At 38.7% G+C, this 15,011-nt stretch overlaps 1 protein-coding gene and 1 long non-coding RNA gene across 7 annotated transcripts in view; one reads left to right on the forward strand and one right to left on the reverse strand.

The window, feature by feature from the left end:
* ARHGAP17 (Rho GTPase activating protein 17) overlaps positions 1–15,011 on the forward strand; it is a 92,282-nt gene that overhangs the window by 37,528 nt on the left and 39,743 nt on the right. For all 6 annotated transcript variants that reach the window (XR_012656473.1, XM_075069126.1, XM_075069125.1 and 3 more), the window contains exons 2-9: positions 1,364–1,403; positions 5,454–5,558; positions 7,364–7,440; positions 9,487–9,598; positions 9,824–9,900; positions 10,863–10,974; positions 12,838–12,906; positions 13,062–13,143. Coding sequence is in view for 5 of the 6 variants with exons in the window: in XM_075069126.1 (XP_074925227.1) it covers positions 1,364–1,403; positions 5,454–5,558; positions 7,364–7,440; positions 9,487–9,598; positions 9,824–9,900; positions 10,863–10,974; positions 12,838–12,906; positions 13,062–13,143 (674 nt within the window). In the remaining variant the exon portion in view is untranslated. The remainder of the gene's footprint in view (positions 1–1,363; positions 1,404–5,453; positions 5,559–7,363; positions 7,441–9,486; positions 9,599–9,823; positions 9,901–10,862; positions 10,975–12,837; positions 12,907–13,061; positions 13,144–15,011) is intronic.
* Positions 10,995–14,332, reverse strand: LOC142047296 (uncharacterized). Its single transcript, XR_012656474.1, has 2 exons — positions 13,425–14,332; positions 10,995–11,346 (listed from the first exon to the last, which is right to left on the reverse strand). It is a non-coding gene; the product is annotated as an uncharacterized LOC142047296 (long non-coding RNA).

Here is a 15,011-nt window from a genome sequence, read left to right on the forward strand (position 1 = left end):
TATAGTACCCCATCTCAAATACCAGCAGCAAAATGAGGGGCCCAGAGCAGGATACCAAAAAGGAAGGATTGAGAGACTACTTGATGAAGACTGGAATAGAAGGGACTGTTCAGAGAGGAGATGAATAACAGGGGAAATGGTAGCTCTACAAAATACCAAGTAGTATAAAGAGAGTAAATTGGGGGCTTCATTTACCTCTTCTCAGAATACAAGAACAATAGCCGTGAACAAAACTGAAAAGCAGCCAATTTAAAATTGACATAATCGTTTTTATATGAGTCAGTAGTGGCAGCTCACTGCCACAAAATATCATTCAGGCTAAAATATTAGTAGGTTTCAGAAAAGGGCAAGACCCATATGGAGAGAAGAGTCAGTTACCTTAGGTAGAGGTTTTATAAAGAGAATTAGACCGTCCTGCTTCAGAGCATTAGCCAGGTACTGACATGGGTTCTCTCATGAGCGGGTTATGCTGTAATTGTCGACCAGCAGTCTTTTTTGCACCTTCATCTGAACATCTGGTAATGGCCACTGTGGCCTTGTCAAGACTAGAAATTGGAAGTTATCAGCTTGACATATGTTGACGTGTTAATGTGGACAAGTCTTTTAATGGGTTGGCTAACACCTGACAAGGACAGTCAGACAGGGTCTATCTGGCAATTTCTCTGTTAAGTTAGGGAGGAAGGAAGAACGGAGTGGCGCGTGCTCTGATCAGGAATCACTGAGGCAATAAACATGGAGCTCCATGATGCTGTTTCTGTCGTCACTTTTTGGAGCAGAAGTGCTCTTTAAAATTACCCTTGGAACTTAGTTTCACTCTTGCTTGTCTTCTGGCAAGTACTGAGGGATTCCAGTTTTACATGTTTCTTGCATTCGAATTGCTCTTGTTTTTAGGCAGGGAATATACAGAAATGATAGCTATGGATGCATCTAAATGGGAAGAGCATAAACATAATTTTTGGAAACTTGCTGTTGTATCTGTCTGAGCTAAGTGACAACAGGCATGACATTAGTGGGTTCAGCTTGCAACTTTAGGAATGTGCAGCTTTCCTTGCTAATCTCACTAATTTGTGGTGTTAGACAAGTGGTAAAAGATTGCTCCTCAGCAGTGATCTGCAATTTGCATGTAGTATGGTATATGCCATATTGACAGTGTGTGCTGTGTATCGTAACAATGTTCATAAGCTTGTTGCAGGATGGTATTTTTTGAAATGGTAGAACTTTTTCGTAAGAGATCAATTCTTAGCGCTGAATATTTTTCCTGCTAATGTACTGCAAGTTTTTTTTACCTCTGACTTAAAATCTTTTTAGGTGCAAATTATTCTAATTCAAGGCTTACATTTCTCCTGGTATTTTTTCCTTTCAGGGCTGAGAAAACTGAAGTCCTCAGTGAAGATCTATTACAGGTACTGTAACTCAGTTAATGTGCTGCCTTTAAATGCTTTATAATAAAGAACTAAGCAAGCCTTTGGACTTCATAGAATGCTGCTTGTGGAAACAAATCACAAGATTACAAGGACAGAAGTTAGGGGGCTGTAGCTCTGCTTCCTCAGACTGGGCAAGCTATGATATAGCTTAAGGAGAAGAGAAACTGTCAGCCACGTGAGGCAAAAGGGGATTCGAAAGTTGAAGTACACTAAAAAAGCAAGTCTTAGATTAGAAGCAAAGAAATTGTAGCTTTGTATTAAGTAAAATCGTTCACTCTGTAAAAATGATTCTTCACAAGAATATAATTGCTTTTCTTGTTGACTCTCTCAGGCTGTTTCTAGCTGGGAGAACTTTACTGTTTGGCAAGGCCTCTTCCTGTCCCCTTGTTCTTCTATATTTCTTCCTGAAGGAGTTAATTTATATGGGTTTCAGAGAAGCTGCAGTAAATGCAGAGATCCAAGGATTATTCTGAATAAGCCCATGTTCTGTTTATTTCTTGCAGTTTACACAGTAAGTGCTGTCCTGCTGTCATGCTGATAGCAATTGTGATACTTTGAGTTGTAATAGACATTTTTTTGCAAATTTCTAATTTTTTTAAAGTTGTGCCATATACTTAAACATAGCACTTTTAGATACTATTTTTACAAAGACTACCAATGACAGGTATAATTGACAGATTAATGGGAGTTTTCTTTTCACCTTTATTCATTCATTTGCTAGCTCTTAATCACTTTCTCCTATATGTGTAGGTCTTTTTCGCACAGCAATTAGGGGAAGAAACCTTTTTTACGAACAATTTGATTGCTAAACCACAAAGGTTGGCTGGGGAACTTGGGTACAGTAATAGCCCCAAACCAATTCAAACTTATTTACATAACTAGGTTCCAAGTTGACAGTATCTTTCTAATATGATTACATTTCCAAAAAACTTGCATTTGAGGCTGAAATTTTCCATGCTTGGTCTTTGCAAAGAAGCTCCTTTTTTCAAAATTTGAGAATCTCTTCAGCTGTTGACGTTACAAGAGTGAAAAATTAATTTCAATTAAAAAAAATTTAAATATTGATGTGAGAGGTGTATGTATAACTCCTCCGGTAATCTTGAAACAATCTAAATTGACATAGTCCAGTTTTCTCCTGGACTAGAGGGTTTACTTTATCTTTGGATCAGAAATATCCAACAGTTTTTGGCAACATTACTGAGAAAATATCTGAAGTAAAGCTTAAAAAAAATCTAGCTATATTAAGGACTTTAAAATATGCCATGAGAGAGCTTGCAAGGATCATCTGTTGTCTTAGTTAGAAGGCAGAATGTGAAATAAAGACAAACTTTTTGTCACTTGTTGCCAAAAAATTTTGCAAGCAGTTTTCCCAGGCTCAATAACCAGACCGGTTACACCCATATGGAAGAGTTTGCTCGTTCTTGGGGAAAACTCTTGTCTGACTAAACTGCCTACGCATTTGGTAGTGATCATTTTATAAACAGGCTTTCAACTTTTTTATGCTTAACTCATAGGTTTTGGCTTTGGTACATTTTGAAAAAGTTGTTCTAATTTGCTGAGTGCAATATTCATCTTCAAATATGCCTTGATTAAATTTAGTGCCTTTCCAAATCAGGCAGGGACTACCCTTCAACAGTATTAGAAATGTTAATATGTGCCTATAGTGTATACTCCCTACAGTTAGTGCAATGATGTCCAACCAATTGTATATCTTCTACTCTCAAGGCAAGGCTGGAAGCATCTGTGTTTGAACCTTGAATGAAAAAATGCTACTTTGTAATCTACACTCTAGATATATAAACCAAGTTACAATCAGTGTTATCAGCAAAAATGAGTCTTTCAATAGCGTCATTGACCTTGACGAGGAATAGGAAGAACTACCATATCTGTTCCCCCTTTATATGTCTAGGACAGTTAGATCCACTTGTCCAGTTGCTGACACAGTAGTTACTGTAGCAAGCACTGTGACATAATCCTCACTTTTATATTCTGCAGGACAAAATACTGCATCATGCTTTTGTTGCCTGCTCTTTTTGTGATAATGGTTTCTAATCATGCTGGAATTCTTAAGCAAAGATGTGATTAACTTGGTCAGTAAGATTTTTAGGTGGTCAATTTATATTGAAGATTTATTGACCATTAATAAAAATGTGGTGGTAATCTTCAATAGGTACCCATGACTTCTTATAACATTGAGTTCTCGGAACCATCTTAGAACATCAAGAAAGCAAGCACTGGTATAATAAGTTTAATCTTAAGAGGCACCGCAGAAATGAAGCACTCAAGCACATAGCTTGTAGCAGAAATGTGAAAACCAACTATTGAAACACGGCCGTCCTGGCCACCCAGTGTCCTTGGTGAGCACAGAATACTCTGTCTCAGAAGAGTGGAAACATTTTCAGGAAGAATCGATTTTTAATGGCAGTGGTCAGCAAATAGAAGGGAATGGTGTACATAATTTCAGTGCAGCATTTTACAATGGCTGTTTACATCTTGGCTTATTAAAGTAAAAAGCCTCCTTTTATCAAGATTACTATATAGCTAAACGTGAGTCTTTCAGGCCAGCAGACTGGTTTCATTTTGTGTTTAAATGGCCATAGATGCCAAGCAAGCAGTACGTGAAAGCTTTCAGCTACCTTAAAGAGGGGTAACTTGAAAGGAAATCCATTACTGGAAAAAGCTTCATCAGGGCTTTGAGTGTAGGAGAGTTCTCAAAATGGAAAAGAAGAGAAATAGCAGCAAGTTCATTCTGCATTCTTTGTAATTAAGAAAAATTTGAAGCTCAATTTGCCATTTGTGGGGCAGCCCACAGTTCATATGCTTTGTAATTTTACAACCAGTTGTTGTGTGATACCTAAGCAAAACAAATCTTAATCTTTCCTAGACAGAGGGTAAACTATATTTGTTTAGACATAAAGTGAGAAAATGTATTGCCCTCCTGAAAATGTTAATTTTTCAACTCTAGCAGCATTTTTAGGTGCTTAACTGAAGACTTGAATCTGTTCAAATTACTTCTGCAGATGAAACTTGTTATGCTTCTTTGGTTGTTTTTTTTAAATAGAAACCATTCTGAAGGGCTTCCTTTTAATCTTGGTGAGTCATCAAAATGCAGATAAACTGCATTCCTTTGATGTACACAGTTTATAGTGCCATAAGCAGTCCTTCCCCAACACATTCCTATTTTGGGGACTATTTTTGATAAGGTCCTTTACTTAGAAGAGTCCTTTAACTATTTCCATTCCTGGCTTTCAGTGATTCTTAAAGCAAAATAATCTTAATATATACAAAGACATTTTAATATTTCAACTAGCAAGGACAAGGGTTCAAATGCACTAAACTGAGCTTATGTGGAGATCTTGAAAAACATACCAGTATTTTTTCTTCATCACAAACCCTCAATACTTCTCTATCTTATCTTTTTCCACCCATCCATGCCTACATCACCTTGTCCTCCATCTACTATTGCATAAAGCTTAGAATTTTCCTTCATACTTGATAACTAGAGAGCAAACCTGCTAGCCAAAGACAAATGATGAGGGCTGGGGCACACTGGCCAAAATGTAACGCTTAGATGGCAACCACATGGTTGTCCTCCATTCCACCCCACACAGCTGTAGGGAAGAGAAAGGACTATTGAATTCTTACTGGGATATTATCCGTAAATAATGCTTGTGAGCATGCCTTTCATCTCAAACTCCAGATAATAGGTATCAAAGTGGGAATCCCTTCTGGCTGCTCTGGGGGGAAGCAGAATATTGTCTCTTCTTTCCCTTCCATTCCCGAGTCTCTTGGATTCTGCAAGTCACAGCAAAATCAGGAAAGTTTGTGCCACAATTAATGGGAATCATTTAAGTCCCCTTCAAAATAAATTTGCTTTCAGGCTCTTACTGTTAAACTGAATTTGTTGTAAGCTGTAGAACTTGAGAAACGTACAAACATGAACCAAATGTGGCATAGGAGGAAGGTGATGTGCTGAGGCCAAGAAAATAACTTCTGTTTTGTTTTTGTTTTGTTCTTTTCCATGGCTAGATTGAGAGACGTCTGGACACAGTGAGATCTGTTTGCCATATTTCACAGAAGCGGTTAATAGCATGTTTTCAGGGCCAGTATGGCACTGATGCTGATAAAAGACATGTAAGTAGTAGAGCACTTCAGATAGTACTCGGAGTTTGGTTTGTAAAGGCCTTCTTTGTACTGATCAGGTGACATGTCCTAAGTCAGCTACCCGAACAAAACTCTCCTGAATCATCCCAGATGTTGACATTTCCTGCTGATTGGCATGCTTTAGTAAAGCCCCACTGGGTGCAGGTTGCTCTAATGGACAGAGCACTTGCTCTCTTCCCTGTGTCTGGGAATGTATCTGACTTAGGATGCGTCGTTTGTAAAATGCATCCATATTCCTCTCTTTAGGTGTGCTGAGCCCCTGCTGACTTCATTAGGAGTTTCAGGCGCTCAGCAACTCTGAAAATCAAACTCTCTCTTAAAAGTACATACAGAATCCTTTGGACTAAAATCATTTAAAAACTTTTTTCCACAAAATATACTAAATACTTAACCTATAAACATCATCTGAAGGAAAGTCTCAGGAGAGGCCCTTGCACAAGGTCTTCAGGTAACTTGGCTCTTACACATATGCAGACCCTGAAAATGCCCTCCCATCAGATTTTAAAACCTCGAACTAGACCTCAGGCAAAAGTTGTGATCTGTGTATAGGAGGGCTGTTGATTAATCGCAGTTAACTCACGTGATTAACTCAGATTTCAGCTGATGTAAACAAGAAGTGGGTGGCATTATCTTCTGTAAATGTAAACAGACTTGCTTGTCTGAGCAATTGACTGAACAAGAAGTAGGACTAAGTGAACTTGTAGGCTCTAAAATATTACATTGTTTTATTTTGGAATGCGAGTTTCTTTGTATATAATTCTACATTTGTAAGTTCAACTTTAATGATAAAAAGACTGCACTACAGTACTTAGGTGAATTGAAAAATACTATTTCTTTTGGTTTTTTTACAGTGCAAATACTTGTAATCAAAAATATATAAAGTGAGCACTTTGCCCTTTGTATTGTGTTGTAATTGAAATCAGTATATTTGAAAATGTAGGAAACATCCAAAAATATTTAAATAAATGGTATTCTATTGTTTAACAGTATGATTAATCATGCAATTAATCGTGATCAATTTTTTTAAATCGCTTGACAGCCCTAATATCCAGGCAACAGAATTCCTGTTGGCCAGTTGTCTTTGAGGTAACTGTAGTTAGAAACTGAGTGAGAAGGTGTCGTTTTAATAGAAAATCTAAAAGTGAGTCTTGTAAGTGAGACATTACTCAGCGGTTTGAGCATTGGTCTGCTAAACCCAGGGTTATGAGTTCAATCCTTGAGGGGGCCATTTGGGGATTTATTTGGGAATTAGTCCTGCTTTGAGCAGGGGATTGGACTAGATGACTTTCTGAGGTCCCTTCCAACCTTGATATTCTATGATTCACTATGCCGAGTATTCCATGTTCAAAAACTTTAACTGTGGGTTTGAAAAACAACCTTTGTTGATCTGGGTCTTCTGAAAGTCAAACTTATTCTGACTAAACAGTTCACACTAACAAGATGTCTACACTAAATGCTTCCTGAATTATGATGCATGGTCACTAGCATCTCTATGGCATATTCAACTTTCTCCTGAGAAGCTTTGAAATTGGCCATTTAGCCTGAGAGTTAATCTTTCAACTATCCTGTCATACGTAAGAGTAGCAAATATCATAGTAGTCTGGAATAATTTAAAATTAATTTCAAAGGCCAACTCTAAATGAAATAGCCTAAGAAATACTTCAGTAGAGATTGTAGGAAAGGGAAGAGCGAACTTTAAAAGAGATTCTTTGCAGTCTTTTTCCAGTGTATCTTAAGGGAGAGAAATTAAATACTAAGTTTCTTCTCTTCTACAGAAAAAGCTTCCTCTAACAGCTTTTGCTCAAAATATGCAAGAAGGATCTGTCCAGCTAAGCGATGACACTCTGTTGGGGTAAGTGTCTGGGGTTTTGTGGAGCTATGGTTCCTCATTGTATAGTTCTGCATGTAATAACTTTTGTAAAATGAGTCTGTTAAAATGCTTGTACCTTTAGTTAATTTAAAGTAACAGCAGCTAATCCAATTTATAAATGCTCCATCAATTTAGGCAATCTACAGGACAGTGCTGATAGTATTTAGCCCTAAAGTTGACATTTTATTATCCTAGACAAATGGATATTTGCAGATTTTTTTTTTCCATAGAATCACAGAAATGCAGGGCTGGAAGAGAGGTCATCTAGCCCAGCCCTCTGCGCTGTGGCAGGACCAAATAAACCTAGACCATCCCCAACAGGTGTTTGTTAAACTTATTTTTAAAAACCTCTAATGGAGATTCCTCATGCTCCTTTGAAGCCTGTTCAAGAGCTTAACCCCCTTTCTAGTTTAGAAGAGTTTTTCTTAATATCTAACCTGAGTCTCCATTGCTGCAGATTAAGCCCATTACTACCTGTCCTACCTTCAGTGGACATACAGAACAATTGATCACCGTCCTCTTTATAACAGCCCTGAACATATCTGAGGTCTGTTATCCCAGTTGTCTGTTCTCAGGACTAAGCATGCCCAGTTTCTAACCTTTCCTCAGAGGTCAGGTGTTATAAACTTTGTTAGCATTTTTGTTGCTCTCCTCTGAACTCTCTCCAGTTCATCCATGTTTCCTAAAGTGTAGTGCCCAGAAGTGGATATAGTAATTCAACTGAGACCTCATCAGTGCAGAGTAGAGCGAGACATTTACCTCCATGTCTTACAACACTCCTGTTAATATACCCCAGAATAATAGCCCTTTTTCGCAGCTCTCTTCACATGATTCATATTCAATTTGTGATCCTCTATAACCCCTAGATCCTTTTCAGCTGTATGACCATCCAGCCAATTATTCCCCATTCTATAGCTGTGCATTTGATTTTTTTTTTTTTTTCCTTCCTAAGCAAAGAACTTTGCACTTGTCCTTACTGCATTTCATCTTGTTGAATTCAGACCAATTCTCCAATTTGTCAAGGTCATTTTGAATTCTAATCCTGTCCTCCAAAGTGCTTGCAACCCTTTTAAGCTTGGTGTCATCTGCAGATTTTATAAGCTTATTCTCCACTCTGTTATCCAAGTCATTAAGGAAAATATTGGGTCCGGTAATAGTCAAGACTGACCTCTGTGGGATCCCATTAGATATGCACTCCCAGTTTGTCAGCGAGTCATTGATTGTAGATTTCTGAAAAAATTAAATTCAGTATGCTAACAATGAATTCTAGATTCCCAGGAACCAACATTTCCCAAAAATTTGAAAAGTATTCTAAGGAGGATGGTGTAGGATTTCCTAAAAGCCTTTGTATTTATTTTTAGGGGTGTCACTAGAATTTAGACAAAAGGTCACAATATTGAAGTAATCCTGGCTCGTCTTTAAGAACAAAGGCCAAACCATGGTCTGGGCTTTGAACCTCTCAAAAATATTTTATTCCTTAATGTTACAATATTAAGACTTTTTGATATTAAAGGGATGTTGTACATTGGAAAGAAGGAAATCAGACACCCCCTGCGTACAGAACCAGGACCTCAGGTCCAACCAATCTGTTTTTAGTGAAGGGTCTGAAAGGGGTAGGAAGGAGAATTGGCTCTGATACTTTTCTGCTCTCCCAGTCTTGGCACCACTTTGTCCCCTAGAATAACTTAGCATCCTAAAGGCTTCTTAAAGTTACAATAGTAGTAGATTCCCTAGGGACTGTCTGGATGAACATGGTGTTCTAGCCATTCTCGCTGCCTGTCTGGGCTCACCCTGATGTGCCCCCTGTCAGGGCGAGAAGCAGGCAGCATAGAGCCAGCTACCTCAGTTTTATGTCACCAAAGGAGTCTCTAGCATTTTCAGAAGCACCAAGTAGCCAGAAAGGGGACAAAGGCTTTGTCCTATAGGTCTTCATTCTGCTTTTTTTTTAAGTTGTCGGTGTATAATAACTTGAATAAACTACACACTTTCCTGTCTTTTTTTTTTTTTTTTTTTTTTTTTTAACTAAAGGAAGATGCTTGACACTTGCGGTGATGCAGAGAATAAACTGGCAGTAGAGCTTTCTCACCATGAGGTACAGATTGAAAAAGAAATTTTAGACCCACTAAGCCTACTAACAGAGGTAGGTCACTTCATCATGCTCCAAGGAACACTTTTTTTCATTATATTTTCTGGAGAAAATCATAACTGTACATGCTGCAAACTTCACTTCTGTTCAAAAAAACAAGTGAATATTTTATTTGTATTTAGTTCAGGATTGTGTTTAAGTTTTACAGACTTCAGTTACACTTAGCTACATGACACAGTTCTAAAGTAAAATATAAACGTTAGATGTCTGTGGTTTTAGGCAGAAATCCCCAATATTCAGAAGCAGAGGAAACAGCTTGCAAAGTTGGTTTTGGACTGGGATTCTGCAAAAGCTAGGTAAGAAGTGATTTCAAATACCATACAGTTTGCATAGTACCCGCTGATTTCTTAGTAATATCTCTTCCATGCCTAACCTCGCTATGGTATTTGCATCTGACATGCTGTAATGTGCATGTTAACACTTACAGGGGGAAACATCAATTAAGTTTAAGACCTTTAAATGGTACAAAAAAGAGCACCTGGCTCTCTGATCCGAACATGGATCAAATTTAGATCTCTCATATTGTCAGCCACCAATATAGGTAGGAAAACTGTTCACATTTAAGTGAATACAAGTGTGCATCTTTAGTCTACTCCACTTGGCTCAATAATTTAATGAAACCAAGCTCATCTGTCCAAACCATGGCTGCTCAGTGTTGGGAAGCGTTCCTATAGGCAGTGGTGTTTATACTGTTAGATTTATTTAATCAGGATGCTACTACAACTTTTTAAAAATCCTTTCAATGTTGTATGCTTCCTACCATCTGCTTGTGAACACCAGGTTGAGGGCAAGGCATCGTCATTGTGTTGGCTGTAGGATTTTAATTGTCACCATACTGGAGTGCTTTTATAGCATTGTCAATGGAACCCTCTCGTGGGCCACTGCCCAAACTTACGTTTCAGACCTCTCTATATCCTGACTTACCGAACCTGTCATTATGGATAAATGCCGTCTTTATTAAGGAAGTGTGGCCTGCTGATATTAAGTCATGCTCATTTTATCTGAGCTGCCTGCAGTGCTTGCTAGGACTGGTAGTCTCTGCAGACTCCACATCCATGTTGAAGATGAGTGGCTGCAGGGCCCATGCTAGGGTATAGTGGCACATTAGATTCACTTGGCCATCTTGTGTCTCCTCTATAAGACAGTAGGGATGTTTCACACTAACACCCCGTTCTGGGCCATTAAATTGTACTGGGACCTGGTTATATTAAGCGCTAACTTTAATCTCCTCTGAATAACTGTAGTTTCTCTTGTACAGATATAGCCAAGCCTGCAAGACTTCAGGAACTAATTTTCAAATGCATCCATCAAAAATAGATTCCCTTAAGGAAGAGATGGATGAGGCTGGAAATAAAGTAGAACAATGCAAGGTGAGCTCTATAATCCTCTCCTTTGGATATATCTGCCACTACGGGCATGTCCGTGGATGACTTTGTACACCTCATTGTGGCATCAGTTGTAATTGCTGCCATCTTCACAAACTTCAATGGATTGTTAAGTGTTATAAAACAATATGCAGTTAAGGGTTATCGGGGCTAATAAGCAATGCAGAGACTGGCACAATTGATTGACATTTCTCATTTAGCTGTTTATTTCTGATTCCTGGGATATCTTACTGCTTTCCAGAAGGTCAGACACTGTGGTGTCCATCCCACAAGTAAAAATGTTGCCCCAACCTTGCACTGTTTTCTCAGTGAAGTAAATTTGGTGTCTCTGGTTCATTCATTTCTTGGTCTCTGAGACTACAAACAAGGAAGACAATTGTGAACATCTGTCCATTAGGCCTGGACTGAGATGTTTGCATACTCTTCTAAACCAACAAAGAGCCATTAGGTGCAAACTAGAAGGATAGATTTCAAGACACTGGGAGATTATGCTCCCAGTTTCCTCGTACACAATCACTCAGCTGTCCAAACTCCTGGAGATTCTTCACTGGGCTTTATTACTCCCATCTGTACCTTTTCTTTGATTTTGTTACTCAGTTACAAAATTTCTTGATTACTTTTTATCTCACTATTGTAGAGTTTGGGCAGGAAAGTCTTGGGGAAGTCATGAGTTTTATAATGAAATTTGTAGATATTTCTACCACATACTACTATAACATCCAAGCACAAATCATTGTTATATTTAGTGGGCAACTTTACTTGCTGTAGTAAAGAAAAACAAAGTTAAGTAAAATCCCAAAATACTTGGAAGAAAAAACCAAGGTGCCATTTGAACAGCTATATTTACTTGCTTCAAGGGATGATGCTGTCAGTATTGTTACCTAAATGATATACCTTGATAGTAATCCAGTTTAATAGTAGAGACCTTTGATTCGCCCCGAGTAACTGGGCAGAAGTGTGGCTTTTTGGAAGGGCGTTCCACAAACAGCCTTTTCTCTCTCAGCCCTCTCACGGGTAAAGCACATCACTGGTGATGCTGAACCATTGAGTTGCAGTTGCCAGTACTGTTTATCCCATTAGTCCACTTGATAGCCTGCCACCTGATCAGTGGGCAGGTGGCTAGCTAACTTGAAGATCTCCTTGTGATTCAGCATTTTGGGCTTACTGGAGGGAAATTATGTAATGTGAATCATAGACATGTAGAACTGGAAGGGATCTTTACGGGTCATCTAGTGCAAACCCCTGCACTGAGGCAGGACTAAGTATTATCTAGACCATCCCTGACAGGTGTGTATCTAACCTGCACTTAAAAACATCCGATGACAGAGATTCCACAACTTCCCTAGGTAATTTGTCCCAGTGCTTAATTACCCTTAGATTTGGGAAGTTTTTCCTAATGACTAACCTAAATTTCAATTTAAGCCCTTTACTCCTTGTTGTGTCCTCAGTCGTTAACGGGAACAGTTTAGCACCATCCTCTTTATAACAACCTTTTATGTATTTGAAGATTTATGTGCTCCCTTCTCCTGCCCCCCAGTCTTCTCTTCTCCAGACTAAAGAAATGCATTTTTTAATCTTTCCTCGTAGGTCATATTTTCACATCTTTAATCATTTTTGCTGCTGTCTGCTAGACTTTGTCCACATCTTTGCTAAGTGTGGTGCCCAGAACTGGACACAGTACTCCAGTAGAGGCCTCATCAGTGCTGAATTGAGTGGAAGAAATATTTGTATTCTTAATATATAAATTTAATGGGGGCTGCCAAACACATGACTCTTGTAAATTTGAGTCCCACAATGTAAAATGGCGTATAAAATGACAAGGTATGCTTTTCTTTCCTCCTTTCCAAGGATCAGCTTGCTGCAGATATGTATAACTGTGTGTCCAAAGAAGGGGAATATGCCAGATACTTTGTCATGGTGAGTGTCCTCTTGTTTGCTTAGATTCAGTTATGGTGTTTGGTATATACAAAAAAACCTTCACATTTCATTTCATGTGTTTGTTTGTATGTGTTCATCAGAAGCTAACAATGTTTTTTGTTTTTTGTTTTTTTAAATATGGGTTCTGTTCTCAGTTATTAGAAGCACAAGCAGATTACCATAGAAAATCATTAGCAGTCTTAGAAAAGGCCCTCCCTGAAATTCAAGCCCATCAAGGTAAAGTAACTTGTGCTCTGGCTGATGCTTCTCCTTGCCTGTGCCACCTCTGCACTGTATTCTCCTTCTTTATCTTGCAGACCCTTTTCAATAAGGACATTATAACCTTTTTTAACAATGTTACATTCTCCGACATACTTCCATCTTTTGCTGCTGTGCTCTCTCGAGCTCCTCCAGTTCTATATTAACACACTAATGTAACATTAAAGGTCTGTCTGATACCTGAGAGAGCAAGGGAACTCTTAGGTTTTTAGCTTGCACTGAGGTGTTCCCTCTCTTACCTGGACAAAGTGTGACTTTTCATTAACCCCTTCCTGGCACGTGTGTGCCAAAGAGAACTCACCTTCAAGAGAGAAGAAGCTATGTGCTGAGACTTTGGCAAGCTGTGGACCAAGAGGAAATTCTTAAATTCTCTAAAGCAAGGAAAGTTTGAGATCTGATTTCGCTGGAAGTGAGACACACAATATCTGCACTTGATAGAGCTAATGAAAGACACTATTTAACAGGCTAGTGCAACCTAATAAGTATCTTTATGTAGTGCCATGGTGGAATGCAGTGGACAACGGAGGTCTGTTCTGTGTTTAAGGGAACCAGGTCTGACTGCACTGGCTTGCTTCCTTGCGTATTCATTAACCAATTTGTTCAACACTTGCAAGACTAAGTGCTAAGTATTATATAGCAGTCTGTATCGCTTCAAAAGCATTGTGGGAAGCAGAATGGTCCAGTGGATGCCTGGAGCAGACTTGGGTTCTTTTCCCACCTTTGCTCCAAGTTATTGTTACTTTGAGTGACTCTTAAGCTCTCTGCACCTCGGTCTTGCCACTGTTTGTAAAAATTGGGGATAATTATGGCTTGCTTGCGTTTTGTAAAGCACTTTGCAATCAGTGGATGAAAGGCTAAATAAATGCCAGGTAGTGGCAGTACAGTTTTTTATATCGCATATATGTAGTATGGAAACCTTAGAAGCCCCAGTGCATCTGCACTAGAATCTTTCAAACCTGGTATACTCAGCTCTTTCATTTTTTCTTTCTGAAAGAAATAGTGCATGATATAGACTGACAGGCTGTTCAATACTTTGTGTTTTCTCAATGACAACAGCAGAGAAATGTGGCTAAAAAGAGAGAGAATTTGTTATAAGGTGCAAGGCAAGTTGATCTCTCATACAGAAAACATTTTGTGTCAAACTTTATTTAAAAAAAAAAAAGTCTTGCAGCTGTGAGGAAAATTTTAAAGTGAGCTTGAATGCTTTTTTGGAAAACGGAGGGTAGGCTTGATATTAGAACAATGACAGACCCTTTAATATGGTACCTCTAATGGAGACATGAGGCTACTAATTATAAGTTTCTAAATAACAGACTTTTTAACACAGTAGTAGGCTTTGTGTTTGGCTTAGCTGTTAACACACAGTGTCAGCTGCAGGTAAAACCATAGTACAAACAGCTCAGACCAAGCAATTTTAACGGATTCTGAGCAAAAATCTTTATCTACAAGAGGATTGCAAATCTGCACTTTGGGGTCTCGGAGAATCAGAATGAATTTGAGTAAATTTAAAACCATGTGAATGTTCCATCTAAAGCGTGGTGGGAACATACTGTCTTCCACTTATACAAAGTGTGATACAGCATGGCCAGAGGGCAGCATAAGATGTTAGCAGGGGGCCTTATTCCCTGCCAAGGGAGGAAGGTTTGCTTTAGATTAACTAGAGCACCTGACTCCAATTAGAGCACCTGACTCCAATTAGAGCACCTGACTCTAGTCATGGGATATAAACCCCTGCTTCAGTCAGACAGGGGGTGGTAGTTGAAGGAGAAAGGTTGGATTGGAGCAGAGTGCAGATTGCAGAAGAGAAGAGTTTGTCCAGAGAGAAA

The sequence above is a fragment of the Chelonoidis abingdonii genome, chromosome 9, assembly GCF_003597395.2.
Source record: "Chelonoidis abingdonii isolate Lonesome George chromosome 9, CheloAbing_2.0, whole genome shotgun sequence".
Taxonomy (NCBI): Eukaryota; Metazoa; Chordata; order Testudines; family Testudinidae; genus Chelonoidis; species Chelonoidis abingdonii.